We start from the raw sequence: 19,514 nt of genomic DNA, 5'->3' as shown, positions 1-19,514 counted from the left end.
CCACCCCCTCCACCCCCGTCATTCAGTCGGCTTGCAGTTGTTAGGGCTGCCTCTCCTCTCTCTCTGTCTCTCTCTGTGCTTCTGTTCACATTATTATCTGTTCTTCCTCCTCTATAATAATCACATCCCAGGCGGTGTGAGCTATGATCGGCAGAGGAACGCAAAGAGAGGAATCGGGATCCAAATAATCCGTCTTCAGGGGGCAGGAAAGAGAAGATGAGGACCATGATGTCTCCGCTGAAAACAACAATATTAGTGTTTGTGCTCTGGGGTGAGTTTTGGAGCTGCTGCCTGTCCATCTGTCACATGAACACGGTGGTTTCTTCAATAACATAATTCATTTGGATCTCACACACAGCAGGCATTTGAATGCTTCAGTCTGCCGTCTTGTATGAATTATTAACTCACCTGTGGGACTCTTAGGAGCTTATATGTATCACACCCCTGAGCAGTGAATCATTTTTATTACCTACAAGTCTGGGAATGACTGAGAGGATAAACCACTGTCAAAGTCAGGGCTACAAGTGTTTATTTCTTCTTATTCTTTCAGGAAATCCTCTCTAAAAAAAATGAAATGACCCAGTTGTGTTGGTTAATAACTCAGTCTTTCCTTTTTTAAGCTTTTGGCGAAATAAGTTTCTGCCTTCTGACTGATTTCTTTTACTTCCTGTTTAATGTCTAATGCTCATATTCTGAATGTGTCTTGCCTCATTTCGAGTGAGCTCACTAAAGGTATCTCAGTCATCCAGACTGAATAGTATGAGTATAAGTCTGACATTTAAAATGGACTCAAAATAAAAGAGGCTGTTCATGCAGGAACTTCTGCTATTTGAAATAAATTTGGCAGTGATTACGTGCTGTAAAAAATGAGCACAAAGATGTTTAAAGTGAGCATTTCTTTACAGCCAAAAGCAGGAAGGATGAGGAGATGAATTAAGGAGATAAAGTTACGATTATATGAGCCTTTTTTTGTTTGTTTTTATGAATTGAACTGCAAGACCTATCAGCTGGGACAAAAGGAGAATGATTGACACATGTTTAATCTCCCTCTTCACTGTATTAATAATCTAATAACCAGGCGGCCTTTGGGACAGAAATGGATCAGTCCGAGGCAACACCCGCCTCTCTGTGTGTTCTGATTCAGAAAACGATGCCCCCCCTCCCCATTGCCGCACAATGTCTAATCCATACAGTATTGAGCATTGTGACGAGCAGTGGTGTCCCCCCTGCCCTATCAGACTGAGCCCGACGTTAATTAGGACTTGATCCGCTTAAGCTTCCCTCCAGTCTCCCATGTCATTATCTGGCAGTGTGTTGTTATTGGACTGCAGCTCTGCTTGGGAGAAAGCTCCAATTGTTGCTGTGTCCTCTCCCTCCCTCTCTCTCTCTCTCCCCCATACACACATCCACACACTCTACAGGCTGGGAGTGTCGCCTCGTTTTTCTAGTTGTTCCGGTAGTTTTCGGTTTGAGAGAGTCGAAGGGCAACAGGAGGATGTTTTTGTTGTTGTGTTTTTGTGTCGTTAGGATGAGATAACGGAGGGAGCCACTGAGCTGTAAATTTATAATGAAAATACTGAAATTTGTAGACGTTTCGGCGTGTTTTTGCTTTGCGCTTGCTCTGTGTTTTCAGTAAAACACAGAGCCACGTCTCAGTCAGTCCTCAGCTTAGCAACAAACAAACCTTCAGCAGGTTTACTGCTATTTCTGTAAAATTGTTCATTTATTCAGTGACCTGAATTATATCCTTATTCAGACATGAAGAGGTTTCAGATTCACCTGAGTTACACTGATGTGACATAACCAAAGCATTTTAGATCCAACAGCTAATTCATCAGTCAATACTTCTTATTTATGTGATCAGTTTTAAGTTGTTGATTTAACCCTAGGTAGCACCTTTTATTTTGTAACTTATATTAACATTAAAGTTAAACATTAAAGCCCAGTAATTCAGGGAAGTGGACATAGTTGGGATATAAACAGCAGATGTAAATGATTTGGAGCTACATGTAAATGACAGAGCCCTCCGTGAAGCTAGTATACCTACAGCAGTTGTAATGTTTTAAATGTATTAGGACAATATAATTATGTCATATGTTCTATTATAATAAAGTATAATAAAGCTACTAAATCTTTTCTAATCAGTTTTGATTAACTGAATGGCTAGTCAGAAGTAAAGTTTATATAAAAGACAAAAAGAAAAGGAGAAAGGAGAGACTGTTTCTGATTGTGGTTTGATCATATCTAAATGCTTCTGTGTTTCTTTTTGACTATCTGTATTTATCCCCGTGTCCTTGAGATCCATGTGAGCCATGTTAGGATGAGATCCAAACAGCCGTTTACTTCCTTATTTCAAAGAGAAAACCCCAAACTTACTCCACATTCAGTGTTAGCGTCTGTAAAACACAGGAGAACGCGCTGCATAAGCTGCATTTACATATTTAAATAGACCAGACTGATCGGAAGGGAGAGCACATTTATAGTCAATGTTTGGGGAAGTGAGCATGAAGCTGAGCAAGGGAGCCCGGTGGAAAACTATCAGTCTAGATGTTGGCTGCCCTCAGCCCTGAGACACTTACTCAATGTTTTTACTTGTGATCAAAGAGCAGAGAAATCTGCCATTTTGCCAAAATTTACTAAACAGAAAACCAACATGGACAAAGTTCAGTTTATTCCTCCTCCCTGGCATGAATGAACTCCTCTCCTTCAGTTCTTCTTAATTTCTCAGCACTGAAATATCACATTTATGAGCTCATTCAGTTCTGCACGATGGCCTTGGAGTTTAAAGTACTCAGTATCTATAAACAGTGTTTTTGCAATAATAAACTGAAGTTGTGATAAACATTTTATGAGGAAATCACGCATGCCTAACAGTATTTCCATTGTTCTCTTGCAAAAGGCTGGGATTTGTCTGTTTTGCAGAGCATCCTTTTATGTTTGTGTTTGAGACTGTTTGAGCGTAGCTGGTTGATTGACAGAAGTTAAAGCTGCACATAAATTAGTCTGGATTTAACTTCTGAATTGCTTTATGTTTGTGTGATAGTAAAACATGTTTCAGTGAAAGATGTTAAGACTTTATAAGCAATACAGGTGGACAGGTAAGCTGTAAATATTTAAAGGCCTGGCAATCCTTGGAGGAATGAACATCGCCTGCAGCTTTCCATGCCAGAATTTTAGACTAAGACATCTTATGTTGAGAAATAATGGAGTTGTAGCTGCTGGTCAATCCTTGAAAATAACTTAATGCACAATCTCATGCAATAGGGTGAGATGTCACACTCAGAGTACTTGTTGAGGGTGACTCTCAGCTACCACCACAGCAAATAATAGCTCAATATGTTTAAATTTGACTCAGTTGTCACCATTTTTGTGTTGGCTAATGTTGATTAGCTGTGGCGGCCATCTTGAATTGGACTGAATCCAAAAGTTAATTAGTTGTTGGTGAAAATTTATGCAAGTTTCATTAAAATTCATTTAGTCTGTTCCTGGGATATTTTGGTAAAAGAAACACGCACACACAAGGGCAAAAATCTTACTATCTGCCTTCTCCTTTTGATATTTTACATTTATCAGTACATAAAATGGCTTCTTGATAAAATAAAGAACAGAAAGGAATATTTAACAAATATAATTAGACTGAAGTTGCTATAAAAATTTTATTTAAAGTAATAAGCATGTAATTTTAATTTTATAAAGCTGGCCCAGAGTGCCGGTGTTCTGTCTTCTTCTTCTTCACATTTATTTAAAGATTTATTTCCCTATTAGCCAGTTATTAGCTCAGGACGTTAATTAGAGAGTTCATGAACCAAACAAGCTGAGAGGCACGTCTGACCCATCAGAGCCCCACTGTGAGCTGTTCTAATCTTTTTTTATTCTACTTTATTTGTCTCCTGTGTATTTAATCCTACAGCGCTGCAGTGTGCCGTGTGCCGTGACGTGACTCTTCCCTCTGGACCCCTCTTCCGTGTTGCTGGGTTCCCCCTCTCCCTGCCGTGCAGCGTGTCGGGATACGAAGGCCCGCGGACGCAGGACTTTGAGTGGTACCTGTACCGAGACGATTCTGGGGGAAGGTCGATAGGAGTCGTGTCCACCAGGGACAAAGGCTTCCCGTACGCCCCGTTCCAGCTCAGAGTGAGTAATGGGGACGTGAGGGTGGAGAGAGACTCGGGGGACAAGGTGCGACTGGTGATCCAGAGGCTTCGGGCCGATGACCAGGGGAGATATGAGTGCTACACGCCCAGCACTGACAGCAAATATCAGGGGAATTACAGCGGCTCTGTCACTGTCAAAGGTAAGACAAACTGCTATCAGAGCAATTATTATTTTTTTATTTACAGCAAAAAATCCATGAACTGTAATAATTTAGTTTTTAAAAGATGACTACAACTGTAGGGCCTTGTAATTTTTTTGAAAACATTACCAAACTTGAATGATTGTAATGTTGTATTCACTGGCAGACGTTCGTAGCAGCAAAGTATCTGGGAATCAGCAGAACTCTATTACTTTTTGAAGATGTGTTCATAACCTAGATTTCTCTGTTAGCCTATTATATTGTTAGCGTTTTCTTCTTTTTAATGATTTTGTTTTATAGTGATTTAATTTAAATGGTTAAAAAAAGGATTATTCATGAAAACAGCGAAACGAACATAGATTACATGAAAGTTACAAAAACTTACTTTTACTTAATAAAATGAAACTGGCATTTCTTATATGAATAAATACTGCTTACTGCCTCGAATGCTAAAAAAAAATAAAAATTTTGTGTGAACTGTTAGCCCTTGAGACGTGTGATGGGGACGACTCAGTTTCTAACACACCAAAATTTAGCCGAACATTTGCAAAAATAGACTGAACTTTAGCCATTTTGTTTTTGTTAGCTGTTGTGGCCATCTTAAGTTGGTTTGACTCCACAAGATAATTGTTTATCAGTTACTTTCTGAGAGTTTCACTGAAATAATTCATGGCATATTTTATTAACATACACACAGGATTGACTCTTACTTGACTGATTCTTAGTCTTGTTTATTTATAAATCCTGATTTAAGCCAAAATTTTGGGGTTTTTTTAGGTAAAGTGTTAAGTAAGTTGTGACATGCTCTACCTGTAAAAAGTTGCAAAAGATACCGTCTCTTGTTGCAAAACTCAGAGTTCAGCTGTGATGTAAACAGCAACGAAAACTTACCACAGCACCACATTCAGACTCTCTCAGGATTATAGTTACAAGATGATCTTATCAGTGACTCTGCATAATGTCAACATGACGGCTGTTTCGATGAGTAATAGAAATACATGTTTGACTTCGTTCCTCATTGCTGTGACCAACGTGTTTCTGCTGTGAGGTTTATCCTTGTCGGGTAAATGTTACGTGTTTCACTCTTATCTGTTCGCCTTCATAGCTTTATTCTACAAATATTCGTCTTACACAAGCTCACAAAGTGTTCTTTCTTAATATTTTCTGTCTTGTTTTAGATCAGCAAACAAAAATAACCTGAGTAAATACAAAAATTCAGTTTTTAAAATGGCAATATAGCAAATGAGCAATAGAAATGAGCCCCACTTTTGTCTCAAAAGTCAGGATGCATTTTGGCCCGTATGAGATGGGTCTTTGTGTTCTTTTTGGTCAGCTGTAGTTTTGGCTGTTGAACTCACCCATGGAGGCCATTTTTGTCCTTCATCTCACTCTTATTTCATGAACTCTGACCTTAACTGAGGTAGGATGAGGCCTGCAGAGCTTTAGATGTTGTTCTTGGTTCTCGTGGGACCTCATGGATGAGTCGTTGATACGCTCTTGGAGTAATTTTGGCCGGTCAGCCAATCCTTGGAAGGTTTACCACTGCTCCATGTTTTCTTCAGTTGTGGATATTGGCTCTTTTTAGGTGATTTCTTGATTCTACAAGTCTGGCGGTGATCATTGTTGGGTGTGACGAGTGAAACTGAAGTCAGCTTTCAAAAAAAAAAAAAAAAAATCTAAGTAGTCATGATTTAACAAACAGGCCAATTTCTTTTTTACATTGGGCCAAATTAGTTTGAGTAGCTTTGAATACTTTGGAAATTCTCATTTTATCTTCCTCATTTAAGTGTCTGTAAGGGATCAAATACAGCGCTATCTTTATATGCAGCAGGTTCCCCTCTACATAAAACAGAGGTTCGTTTTTCACGTTTGGAGAAAATCAAAAGACAGATCTTTCAGTCAGAAGAGGATCACTCTCCCACTGATCCACAGCCTCTGGGTGTTAGTTTTATGGCTGAGCGTCAACAACAACCTTTTAATCTTCTCTCATTTAGGCCGAATCAGTGCTCAAATCCTGATGCAAAGGCCTGAGGTTACTGTCAGCACAGATGCTGCTCTGTAAAGGTTGAAACACCTAAAAAAGCAACAAAGACAATGTAAATTAAATCTGTTATATTTCTGTCCTCCTGTCTGGCACCAGTCACAACACAGTTTAATATATTTGTCTTGCTGTGTCTGTTTGCACCCCGCAGTGATTCCAGATACCCTCCAGGTCAGCTACCTTCGCTCACTGACTGGCCAGCCCGTGCCAGAAGGAGCTGAGTTAACCCTGACCTGCTCAGCCGGTATCCAATCAGAGCAGCTCACCCACGTGTCCATCATGTTTGGGAAGCGGGGTGGTGGAGAGGCTTCGGGCGTCGGCGCCGGAGGGGAGGTCGGCACCGTTAGGGAGATTATCTCCATCGACAAGCTTCTGGGGGTCGTCCCCGGGGGATTCTACAAGAAGCGCTACGACGACAGGGAGATCACGCTGGAGAAAAGGAACGGAGAGGGCGGGCTGGGGGTGTACGTGATGAGGATGATGGCGGTGCAGCCCGATGACGCCGGCTCATATTTCTGTGAGACCTCACAGTGGATTCGGGACCCCAGTCGGTTGTGGCAGAAGATTGCTCAGAGGACGCTGGATATCGGCAACTTGACCGTTCAGCAGCTAGGTCAGTGTAACTAAGAATCTGTGTCACCTTTTGTGAGCTGACATTTGTCAAAACTAAAGAATAAGTTGCAAAATACTGCACTGAGCACAGAACACAAGAGCTGATTAATTTCTGCCATTTAGATGTTATCATGTTAGCGATAGAACATCAGAGCAGGTAATTTAGTTTGATTGATATGAGTATCAGGGAATTTGAAAAGCTTTCACATAAAGTCAAGTACAAAGAACTAAAGTAGCAGTGTGCACAGTTGTGTTTTAATTTATCTGCATAAAAAAACTATAACATTACAAATAAGTAAAGAGGCCAAGCGTGCAGGCGGGATTAGAAAACCGAAAGGGGCTTAAAATAGATCCCATCTAGACATACATGGTAAGCAGATAAAAAAAGCACGCAATCAGATAGAAACGTACATTCAAACACACAGAACGGATTTAAACAAGTTAAAACAACTTAAAAACAAAAACACTATAAACGTGTGTGCATAAATACAATAGGTAACCATAAATCTGAGTACATACAGTCCTTATGAAAGGAATAAAACAATTTTATTTAAAAAGGAGCATTCCTCAAAGGAATGCATATCACCCGCTCCCTTGCTTTCCAGTGTCTTAAACAAAGACTTCATGTGATCTGATAGCACTCTGAGTACGTGTTGGGTATCAATCTCAGCTACTACCACATTACATTTTACCTTAATATCTGTAAATTTGACTAAGTTAGAGCCATTTCTGTGTTGGCTATTGTTGATTAACTGTGGTGGACATCTTGAACTGGATTCACTCCATAAGTTAATCAGTTGTAGATTAGGGCTGGACAGTAATTCAATATCAATATATTTCACAATATACTTATATTCAGTAACGGTGATATGAGTTTTAAGCACATTTCTGATATTTTGATATACATTACGGTCCATGATTACAGCGTTTCACTGACTAACGTTCACGGAGCGGCTGATTCAAGCCGAACAGAACGAGCCGCGACACGTCGGCTATGTGTGCGATGACGTACACCACAGACACGCAGCCCGAGCCCAGAACCAGCAGGTTGTGCTCAGCAGCAGTAGGCTTGGCTAGGCTGAGCTCCAACGTGATAAGTTTTAGCTACAAAGTGAGCGCCCGTGACCGTAAGACACACATGACCGAACAAGCTTTCACAAGCGAAGCGAAAACAGACGACACGGTTGATCAGAGAGGAAAGATTAATTCGGTGGTGTGGAAGTGGTTTGGCTAGCTAAGATCTGATAAACTTCAGGTTTCAGTGGGCGGCAAAATGTGGCGGAGAGTCGTGCCGACTAGCAGCGGAAACACACCGAACCTGTTCCACCATCTGAATAATTTCCACTCGATAGAGTCTGCTGAGAATCAGACGATGAAGTCGACCTGTCACTGAAGCATCACTCCCGGCCCCAGCTGGGTCAAAACAGAAGCACATGCAGGAAACGCAGATCGACGTATTCATGCCTTATGACAAGAACTCCAAATGTCATAAAAACCGAACTAAGTAACTAAACTAACTTTTCCGTTTATTGCAGAAATTCTGAGCACTTTAATTTTTTTAGCCTGCCTGAAGCAGCTTTGTTTAAATCAAAAAGAATAACCTAATAAGCCTATGCTGTAGTTTAAAGTTAAAGCTACTAATATTGACAAAGTTGATGCAAGTTTTGGCCATATTGTCCAGCCCTATTGTAGGTGTACATCCGCTGATTATCTTTTTTTCAAGGTTTCTTTAAAATCCAGTGATTGGTTCATTAGATATTTTGCTAACAAATAGACAAATGAACACACAAACACAAGCAATTACTTTCATACCCACCTTTTCTATGGCAGTGGGTGATAATTAGCATAAATTATTTTGTTTCAGTGGATCTCTTCTATAGATTTTAGTTTAAAATTCACAAAAGTGGTTGACCGGAAAGCAATTTAAGTGTAACTAATCTAAAGTTAGTCAATAGTTACTATGGAAGAACGACATTCTTCTGATTTACTTGTATTATATTATAAATGTGTGCTTTTTTATAAATCAAGCTTTACAGGGGAGAAGAGATGATTTGTGTGTGACACTTGTTTTTAAATGTGCTGTAGAAATAAAATGAATTTGATTTGATTTGAGATAAGAAAAATTGAGGGGAGAGAGTTGAATAAAATTCACCCTTTTTTATAATCAGCAACCTGGGACGAATCGTGTTGGTACCGAAAGTATTTTAAATAACAGTAAATGTCAATAACAGAAAACAGGTCGTGTTTCATCTCGTCTGTTGTTCCCAGAGAAGTGTGGTAAGTCTGCTGGACTCCTTCCAGAGGTTCAGCCTCTGGATCTTTGTGTTACTAAAATAAAAGTTTAATGTTTAACTGTTCGGCTCACTGACCTTTCAGCTGACGGTTCTGATGAGTGGCTGTTTAAAAAGATAGAATAAACGATTGTATTTAACTTGCCCATCTTTTAACAGCTCAGATGGGCTGTAATTAAATGTTATAAATATGAACCTGTTGGTGGTTTAAACTTTCTGCACATTATCAGTATTTTAAACAAGAATAAGAGCAAAAATCTCATAATATCTTAACACCGAAGGTGACAAATGTCTTGTGTTTTTGACAAAATAAAAAGACAACGAAAAGTTTTCATTTAAAAAAAGCAAGAAAACACAACTTCTTCTGTTATCTTACTCTGTGAAATGACAGCTGCTGTCGATATTTTGGGTTCATATTGTGAAAATCTGTCTGTCCAGAGCAGTCTCACCCCCTGACTGACAGACTAAACACGCCGGCCTCTTGTTGGTCATCCAGATGGATTTTCTAAGTCAATAGTCGGCCGGCTGGTCAGATAACAGCCTGTGGTCATGCAGTAGATCTGAAGGATCACTGTATATCACCTTTATTCCCATCTCGGCTTCTTGTAGCCTGCAAAGAGAATATCTATCTTTCTGTCAGACTGACGTGTTTATTACTTTTTAAAAACAGTTGTTGTCTAGTAATTTTCCTATAAACCAAAGTGTCAACCTGCAGAAAAGAGAAATGAAACTATTGCAAAAAAGAATATGTATTTTTGCAGTAAATACTAGTGAATGTAGACTGAAGATACTGAGGTATTTGATGCATTAGCTCTTTTAGTCTGTAAAAAATGATATTTTGCTGCTCTCATTCTGCTGTTTTGGGGTCATTTTTTTTTTTTCAGTAAAACTGAGGTCAACTTTAAGCATGAGTACATGCATTGTTTTAATATTATATTTTTTACAGACACTCACTGACAAGCACTATGTAGTTGTACATTGACTGGTCCCTGTTGTCTAACCTAAACAATAGCCTCCCTTTGTCTGCACAAATAATGTGTGTTTTACAAAGAAGCGTGTGTGTTGTGGTTGAATGAGGCTTTGCACACACAGTGGATTAGTGTTGACACAAGCTTGCTTTACCAGGTTATTATCACGAGTGTTTATTTACATGCAAGAAGGTGTATTTATGTGTACAGATTAATTCTGTTTTAAGTTCATGAACTTTATTTACATGTCAGCTGTTAAGTAAAGCCAGTTATGGACAATATTTGTGACAGTTGTTATTAACAGCGGGTTGATCGTTGTATCTTCATATACACTTAATAAATGTTAGCAATAGATGCTAGAAGTATTGATATTTTATTTACTGGCAACTAATTAAAAAAACATGCTTGTGACTGCTCATCACTGATTGCGGACTATTAAGACTATTGATATCTATTTAATAGAATTTATTTGGAAACCTAATTTTTAAGTAAATTAGGTAAAAAAAACTGAGGTTAAATTGGCAGCGGAAAGTTTCATTTTCCTGTTTTGAAATGCAGTTGAAACCAGATGTTTACGTGTACAAAAAGACACATAACCATTTTTTCCTCACTGTCTGACATTTTTGTGTCAGTTAGGATTCCCAAAATTATTTCTATTTGCTAAGTGCCTGAATAAAGACAGATAGATTTTTTTTATTATTATTATTCTTTTCATCAAAGTCATAGGTTTGCATACATTTTCTTAGTATTTGGCAGCATTGCCTTTAAACTGTATGACTTGGATCAAACGTTTTGGGTTTCCTCCCACAAACTTTTCACAATAGTTTGCTGGAATTTTGTCCCATTCCTCCTGACAGATCTGGTGTAACTGAGTCAGGTTTGTAGGCCACCTTGCTGGTACTTGCCTTTTTTCCCATGATGTCACACAAACATGCCGTGTGTTTAAGGTGTTCCTTCAAATGCACCCACAGGTGTGCCTCCACTTGCCTAAACTAACCAATCAAATGCATCCAAAGCCACAAGATCACCGTCTGGGCCTTCCCAAGTTGTTTAAAGACATAGGGATCTAAGTGTATGTAAACTTGTTACTTTGAAGAAAGTAATTTAAAACGCCTCTCTCTTATTATTTGGGTGTTTAATAAATAAAAAAAATTATTCTGGGAATCCCAGCTGACCTAAAACAAGAAAGATTTAGTCTGATTTAATGTTAGACAAGAAGGAAAAAAAGATTATGTGTCTTTTTATACAGTGTATATAAACATCTGGTTTCAACTGTACTTATTGTCAATAATTTTTGTTTTATTTAACATTTTATTATGTTATTTCGCTTTGATATAAACCTTTTGTGGTGCTGCAGGTGATTAAATTACAACAAATTGGAACATTGTTATCTGCAGTGCATTTATTCCTGTAAAGGTTTTTAACATCCCAGTCTAAATGTCCTTTTATCTTTGACTAAGCTATCTACCCTCATTTGTTCTCCTCCCTGCAGCGGAGTCTCTGAGTGTAACATCCTCACCCAAACGGGAGGTGACCCTCCAGGTTGGCTCTCCTCTCATCCTGACCTGTGAGGTGTTGGGGCTGCCGTCCGAAGTGAACTCAGGTCTGCAGGTGCAGTGGATGAAAAGGGGATCTGTGAGCGGCGACGCAGTAGGAGGAGGAGTTGAGGTACTAAAGTGCTCGTTCCGTTCGTTTATGTAATTGTAAAAGGTTTATTATTTGCCTCTCAGTGGTTTTTTTCTCATGTAGCAGGACTAGGAAGGTTAATAGATTATTCACTAAGGAATTAAACTAAAAAAAAGAAAGTATTTCATAGTAGTTCTGAGGTGAGGATTGGCAATTTTCTCATATTTCCTCTAAATTAGGTTACAATCTAACACTTAGTGACATGCTGTGCCTTCTGTTCAGGTTGAGGTGGCCCGGTTGAGTCCAGACGGTATTGTAAGCTGGGGGGATGACCTCAGCAGAGCTAGTGGGGGCTCTATGGAGAAAGTCGAGGAGGGGAAATACTCTCTGAAGCTCTTCTCGGCCCGGCCCTCTGACTCGGGGGTGTATCGGTGTGTGGTGAGTGTGTATGCTGGAAGGAAAAACCCTGGTCCCTCTACACCTGCAACACTCACCCAGAGGTCAGAGGGGGTCACTGTCAACCTGAAGACCAAAGGTGAGCCTCGTGTGGTTGTAGATGTTTTTTTTTTGTTTTTTTGTTTGCCAAACCAGCTAGAGTTCTTGTGTCTGTGTTTTCATACTTTCTCATGAAAACTTAAGCACAGCTGCGGACTGATGGTATTCTTCCATATTTAGTCTGGTTCTTTCCACTTGTAGTTGCTTGACAGTTCAGCAGCTCCTGTGCCGTTTTGGTGTTAAGGTTTGAAATGTTTGATTTATTGAATATTTTGTTGGAGTCTGGGACGTGGGCTATGTGGCTGCAGTGAAACCTGCTACAAGTCATCCAACATTAGTAACGTGTCTTCATGTTTCTTTAAAATCTCTGAGATTGTAACTGAATATTTTTAAAGTAAAAATATTCAAAGTTTTTTCAAGTTGTTTTGCTCAAGACTGAACTGCTTCATAAATTTGCTTCATTTGAATAAAGAAACATAATTTTCAACCTTGGACTTATAAACTCTTCTTTATTCCACAGATGTTTTGGTTGCAGCTGTGGCTGAGCTCGTCCGCGGCCCCCTGCTGAAACGGGGAAGCACCATCACCTTAATCTGCAACGTCACGGGGACGACTACAGGCCCCACCCAGGCTCAGGTGCAGTGGCTGCGATGGCCAATCCCTAAAATGGTTTCCAAGACAGAGTCGGCTTCATTAGACCCACCTGCTGTGAAAACGCCCTCACTGATAGCTGTTCTGATGTACAACGGCGTTGCAAATATCTACGCCAATACCAGTGAGGTCAGCATCGACCGGCTGTCAGCTGTCAGCTACAGACTGAGGGTCCACACGTCGACAGCGGACGACCAGGGCCTGTACGCCTGTCACGCTGAGGCGTGGGGGCAGGACCCACATGGAGGCTGGTACAACACTGGGGTCAAAGCAGAGTCAAATGCAGTGACTGTTTACCTGTATGCCAGAGGTAGGTGCTTCCTCTTGAATTTCTTTCTCTCTACATATTTGTGAACATAATGAATAAACATGACGGTCTCTGTTTAAATCAAATATTTATCACACTTTGTTTTCTCGCGCCTGCTTCACACGGCAAGATTTTAAAACTGTTGGCCGATTTTCAAAACCTAAGAGACAAAACACGTGAGGATAAAAAAATCTGAGATTTGTGTGTGATCAAACCGAGTGTGCAGCCACACGGCAGGAGCAACACAGCTGTTAGAGTAAACAAACATGGCCGAAAAGTTACCGGCTACATCAATTGCGGAAGCAATGTCGGTCCAACTCCTCTCCTCGTCATTTTGGTTATGATATGACCTACACGTTGTTGCCACATATCAACGAGCCGGTCCTCCATCTCCGATGTCCACCGGACTTTTGGTTGCGCCATGTCGGCTGTTTTTTGTTTTGGAATCCCCTCCATGCTTATGTCACTGCGCTTTCTGATTGGATGCCTGTCACATTCAACAGGCTGCGTTCTCATTTGTCCTCGGGGGAACACCACACACACTGCGATATCGGGCCAAGACAATGTTGAATATCCCTGATTTTAGATCGGAGCGTTTCCGACATCATTCCGAGCGCACCAGATCACTCCAAACACACCACACACGGCAGGAATGTCGCTTAAGATTCTAAGATTGTCAGAAGGGGGAAATCGAGACAAAAATCAGCATAAAAATCTTGCCGTGTGAATAGACATTAGTTTCTTTCAATTACAACAACTCATACTTGGTAAAACCATATTTGGTGGCATCTGAGGTTAGTGAGGTTAGAGGAACAAGTGTATTATTTTAGATTTTCAGGATCAAACAAATGGAGAAAAGTGGTCAAACTGGTAACATTTGGTTTAGAGTTGGTAGAGACCCTCTTTACTCCTGACCTTGAACAAATTATAGAGCATAGGTCTTTAGTATTTTCACCTGATTTTTAAAAACCAAAACTCAAACTGGAGAATTTGTTATTGTAACCTAGAGTTCAGATACATCAGTTCATCCTTTTTCTTTTTACAGTCAGTTTTTATTCAGATTTTTAGAGAAAATGTGACGTTTTAACACATCTAGAAAGCAGTTTGTGAGGATATAAATGGAGGAATTTCAACTGTGAGATGTATTTTTTCTTCTTCTACTGTACAGCTGAAGGTTTTTGATAAAATGATCAACAGTCTCCTTGGGAGCATTTAAGCTGTTAGGGATCCCTTTACAGTTTAAATATCCAGAATGCATAGCATCGTTTGTGAAAGGTACTATCTCTGCAGCCTTAATGCAGGTATGAGTCTATATCATGATGTTGTTTTCTTCTTTTCTTCCTCTTTTTTTCAGTTGAAGACCTCCTCCTCATCCCTTTGGTGGTCGGAGTCTCTTCGGCTTTATTCATCGGCATCCTCATCATCTCCTCTGTAACCTGCTGCTTCATGAAGCGGTTAGCGAGACAGCGCGCTCAAAAATAAGTGTCAAACTGCCTCCAGTTTTCCTTTTCACTGAAAGAGGCATCGCACGGGTCGTAGCGAAAGGACAAGTTCCCCAGGAAATGACTTGAAGACGAGATCAAATGAGAAATGACTCTGGCATTTTGTTTGTTAAAGGCTTTGCGCACTGATTCTTGGTTCACAGTGATGCCAAAAACATTCTGGTTTTTATTGTAATGATGTTTAGTGATATCTCATGCAGCAATTACTTAGGTTTTTATTTGTTTAACCACTTTGCTGGGTATTTCAAGTGGGAAAACATGTTTGGTTCCTGTTGTTGTGTTAACCTAAACTGGTTTTAGTCCCTTTTTTATGTCCCATTAAGTTTCAACTGGAAAATTGTCAAAATACATTACTGAAAATGTTCGGAACTGAAGGACTTCTGTGGGTTCAGTAAGTCTTTGTGAAATGATACAACTTCCCTTAAATGTCATATTTCTGTACAGCCAACAAGTTTTATTGTTTGTTTGTTGGATTTTTTTTCTTTTCAAAATTGTTGCTCATCATTGCACCTTGGTAATGGTTTCCTGTAAACAAAGACTGTTCTATTTTCCAGCTTCTCCTTCCTCAAACTGCACGTAATTTTAACACAAACGCTCCACAGTATGTAAATGTTTGTGCATGGTTTAGGTCACTTGCTGACAGTCACATGAATGCTGATGGGAGCCACTGAGCCTCCAGTCTCTTAAATTGAGCGGGGACAGTCCAGCACAGTGCTGCATGGAAACAATGTCTCTGTCTGGGAGTCAGAAGGCAGAGTTGGTTAAGTTCTGATTCAAACCACTTAAGGACAAAATGTAACTTTAAGCATTTCTCACCATTGTTGCTTCATTTTATAATATGTTTTCCATGTAGATGTTTGTATTTTTTATATTCTCTCACTGAGTTGAACTATGTAAAAACTTCATGTTGTTTTGGTAAAGTAAGAAAGTAAGACTGAGCTGTAGAACAGTGGGGTTTTTTTTGTTCTTCTGTTTTGTCAAACACTTTTATTTAACATTCTGCAGCCGTCTGCTCCTTTAAAGCACTTGGACAAAAAAATCGAGACTTGGACCAGAACCCTCTGGGATCCTTTAACTTAATTATCCTCAAGTTGAAAAGTCGTTTCTGTGGTCTTTTTTGTTCTCATTTGTTGGATTAATGCTTCCTGCGGTCCTGTCAAGTGCTTGTTTTTTTTTTTTTTTTTTAAAAAGCAGTTCTGTGACATACAGCTTGTTTTCTCCACTGAGTAACAGGATTGTGTTGTTCCATGTTCGTGCTGTCTTTAATGGAAACTTGTCCCTGAAGAGAGGTTTGTCCTGAGGGAGTGCAGCCATATGATTGGATGATTTAGTGAAATCTCTCTATGATGATGATGATCATCATCATCATCCTCATCATGTGGTTCAGACCTCTTCTTTTTGCTGCCAAGACTTGTTATGACTATAGCTCATGTTGCAAGCCCTCAGAAATCCGTGTGTGCACTTAAGATGGATAAAATCTGTCCTCTCCTTTGTGTTGAAAGAAAGGTTCGGTCATGTCAGGGTTAATCCAGGGTTTTTTTGGTCTCTCTTTCTTAGAGTCTGTTTGAATCTCCCCGTCCTTTTCTAACTGCTGTTTCCAAATTCCTGATTATAAAAGTTTACACACATTTAGGAGTAAAAATCACAGCTCTGCTTGCTTCCTGAGCCACTTTTTGCCGAAGCCAATCCGTTCCCACACATGACACAGAGCCACGTGCACACGGCAGCAGCTACAGGACGGCGCTGGCTGAAAATTTCAGAGAGCAGTAAGCGAGTATCTGCGTGTTCATCTCTAATCCCTGTTTATGGCTGCAGCGACTCCTGCTGCCCTTCCCCCACTCTGAGCGTGGCTCACGAACGATTCATTTCAACCTCTGTTCTCTGAGAAATGCATCCATCTGTGAACAGTTTTGCACATAGTGTGCAGAATATAAAGACATGCTAGTTCGTTTGTTCCACTTTCACAAAGTGTTTGTTTTGGTTTGAGAACCACTGTTCCTGAATGCATCCTACTGCCACTGAAAAAAATGTACTTAAAAGCAGGTTATTGCTCAGTTCTGTTACTTATGGTGCTTCGACAAACCTGCCAGCTGATGAAACCAATAAACCACTCTGGATTTTCATTGTGATTTAACTTATTTTTTTCCTTTTTAATTCTGATTTGTTCATTTCAGGGGTAATTGCAGGCATCTTAGTGATTCCAGTACATTCTGCAGGAAGAAAAACAAATCAAGACTGTTTGTAAGCTTTTTCTAGATAGATTTAAAAGAAATAATAGGTTGTTAAAAAAAGCACTAAATAATTATGTTGATAAAAAAATTCTTAAAAAAATGATAAAAGAGGGCTCCTCTGTAAAAACATTGCATGGAAACAGAAATTTTAAATAGTGAGAAAAGTCAAAGCACATTAACTAGCATCTTACAAATCATATAAGCCTCATTCTGCACCCTGTTGTGGTTTTAATACCTACAAATTTACATTTCTTTGCTTCTTTTTTTTGTTTGAAGCCACATCCTGTAGCAAACAGCTGGAAAATTTTGAGTGCAGAAACATGAGTTCAGATCAAAGAACTGCATTTTTAGACATCTAGATTTATATTTAAAAACGCATCATTTTGCCTAAATAACTTTAAAGGCCACGATTGGCTCGTTTGCTCTGCCCCCATGTGGCCAAATGTTACGTGTTGTAAATGATTTGTTTAAATGCAAACCTCTTCTTCAGAGCCTTCAGAAACACGCTTGCCTGTTGAAATTTACACTTCCCCTGAAAGTGTCCCGTCTCTGCCTCTGAGAGCTTAGATTGTGCTGTATCAGTTTACAGAGCATTACATCACTAATGCAAACACTGTACCAGTGTTAATCCTATCCCTCCTGTATGACGATGCAGGCAGGCAAACAGAGGCTTTGTGGCGTTCCGATAAGACGCTGCAGACTCTGGTTGGTTGGTTTGCAGAGCTGCTTTATGAGCCGAGCCCTGCTAGAGAAATGTTGACCACGTCACTAAAACGTGTAATAAGGCTCGACCCCGTCTGCTTTAGTGATGCTTCTGAGCTGAAATGTTTAAAATTTTTGTACATATTATAGAAAGTAAGAACATGCAAGCAAAGACACATTTAACAGTTCAAGAATAAAAGTGTTTCCCATTCGAGTTTTGTAACGGCTTTAAATGTATATATAGTGGAAATAAAAACGCATTAAGACTTTTTATTAAAAGTGAAATTATTTACTGAAAACAAATCTTTAATTCTGAAAAAAACAAAACAAACAACCAAACAGTGTCAAATGTATTTTTTTTCTTTCATTAAACTATTTTTTTGGTTAGATTGACATAAAATCAACCTATGTGGTCTCCCTTTTATTCAGTCCATCGTAGCTTTCAGAGACAGATCCTCATGTCTGATAGCTGCAGGACCAGGATCGAGGCAACACCAGCTCCCAGAAACCATCCTGCTGAGGAAGAGGAGAAGTACTGAAGAACATGCAACATTCCTTCTCATCATTCTATTAATATCTGCATTAACATGGTATTATTATTCATAATCACATAATAAACTCATTTTGCAGAGAGTGCTTCTATTCTTAGAGAGCAGTTATCTGTGTTAAGCCATTGTGAGTGTGGCTTTTGAGGATTTTTCTTTCAGTTTTTTTCTGGGATACACAGATGCAGAGGTTCGTGGTAGATTTAAGAGTGTTAAATTCATCTGTGCACGTCTGTCATCCTAATCCTTCACATTGTCTTTATAAAATTCCTGGGGTAAGACGGGAGCTTTCTAGGGGTTAAACACACATCAGCTTCTGACACATAAATTATTTCTCCATATGAGCTACAGTGTGTAGAATAAAGGAATATCTTTTTAGAAATATTGTCAGGATGGGGGATGAGAACCGAGGACAAAGCTCAGATAATGAAATCTGGTTATTCCTTGTTTGTGTCTCTAAAAGTTAGTTTTGACGTCTGTGTGATGTCCAACATCAAATTTATCAACTAAAATTCATGTCAAGGGCTTATAGATTGTATAAGTGTTTACTGATAATTTGCTTCAGCTGCTTTTAAACTTCATTCACTTGCTGGTCTTCTTTCTTTTGCATGCTGCCAAAGTCAAAGCAGCAGTAATGTTTCTTGTGTGTGTGTGTGGGCGTGTGTGTAGCTTTAGCAAAATATTTCATTAACCACAGTCCAGATTTTAATGAAACTCTTAGAGAGTAATCATTGAATTTACATCTACAGCTGATTACCTCTTGATATCAACTCTATTAAAGAAGGCCGCTAAAGTGAACCTTTTTATATCGCTCCAGTCAAATAAAAGGACAGCTTTGATGGTTTTAATCAGGCACTCAGTTCATCGTACATTCTCAGAGAGGATATGTGGGTGATTCAAATAAATTATTTATGCCTTCAAAGACATCATAAAACTCAGCAGAAGCAGAATCTGGACTTGTTTTGCTGGAAAAAAAGGGTTATTGTGTGAATGCTTTTAAGCATTCACACCATTGTTTTTTTTCCTTGTTTTCCTGTTTCTCTTTATTATTGTGTGAATGCTTTTAAGCATTCACACCATTGTTTTCCTGTTTCTCTTTATTATCTATTCTTCTTTCACTATTCCGTACGTTTTTCGGCACCTATCTCCTTCCACAATTTTTCAGCTATTTCAACCGTTCATATATCAAAACGTTCAGCTCATTAATGCCATTCCTGCTATGACTTTTGGTATTGGTGCAATTTCGGCTGTT

The 19,514-nt window shown here is 39.4% G+C and overlaps 2 protein-coding genes across 3 annotated transcripts in view; one reads left to right on the top strand and one right to left on the bottom strand.

Annotated features, from left to right (window-relative positions):
* Positions 1-68: 68 nt before the first annotated feature.
* On the top strand, positions 69-16,907 carry igsf8 (immunoglobulin superfamily, member 8). Its single transcript, XM_017408911.2, has 7 exons — positions 69-271; positions 3,911-4,291; positions 6,484-6,945; positions 11,696-11,871; positions 12,112-12,364; positions 12,845-13,285; positions 14,637-16,907. The coding sequence occupies exons 1-7, from the start codon at positions 217-219 to the stop codon at positions 14,762-14,764; spliced, it is 1,896 nt and encodes a 631-aa protein (XP_017264400.1). The 5' UTR covers positions 69-216; the 3' UTR covers positions 14,765-16,907.
* Positions 16,908-17,975: 1,068 nt separating this feature from the next.
* Positions 17,976-19,514, bottom strand: part of soat2 (sterol O-acyltransferase 2) — a 17,333-nt gene continuing 15,794 nt past the window's right edge. Inside the window, exon 16 of one of the 2 annotated variants that reach the window (XM_017408582.3) lies at positions 17,976-18,233. In XM_017408582.3, the coding sequence (XP_017264071.1) occupies positions 18,174-18,233 (60 nt within the window). In that variant the 3' untranslated portion in view covers positions 17,976-18,173. The remainder of the gene's footprint in view (positions 18,234-19,514) is intronic. The other variant, XM_017408583.3, reaches the window with a different exon arrangement.

The sequence above is a fragment of the Kryptolebias marmoratus genome, linkage group LG4 (assembly GCF_001649575.2).
Source record: "Kryptolebias marmoratus isolate JLee-2015 linkage group LG4, ASM164957v2, whole genome shotgun sequence".
NCBI classification, from domain to species: domain Eukaryota; kingdom Metazoa; phylum Chordata; class Actinopteri; order Cyprinodontiformes; family Rivulidae; genus Kryptolebias; species Kryptolebias marmoratus.
Note: the sequence above shows the minus strand (reverse complement) of the source record. Positions and strands in the feature narration are given on the sequence as shown.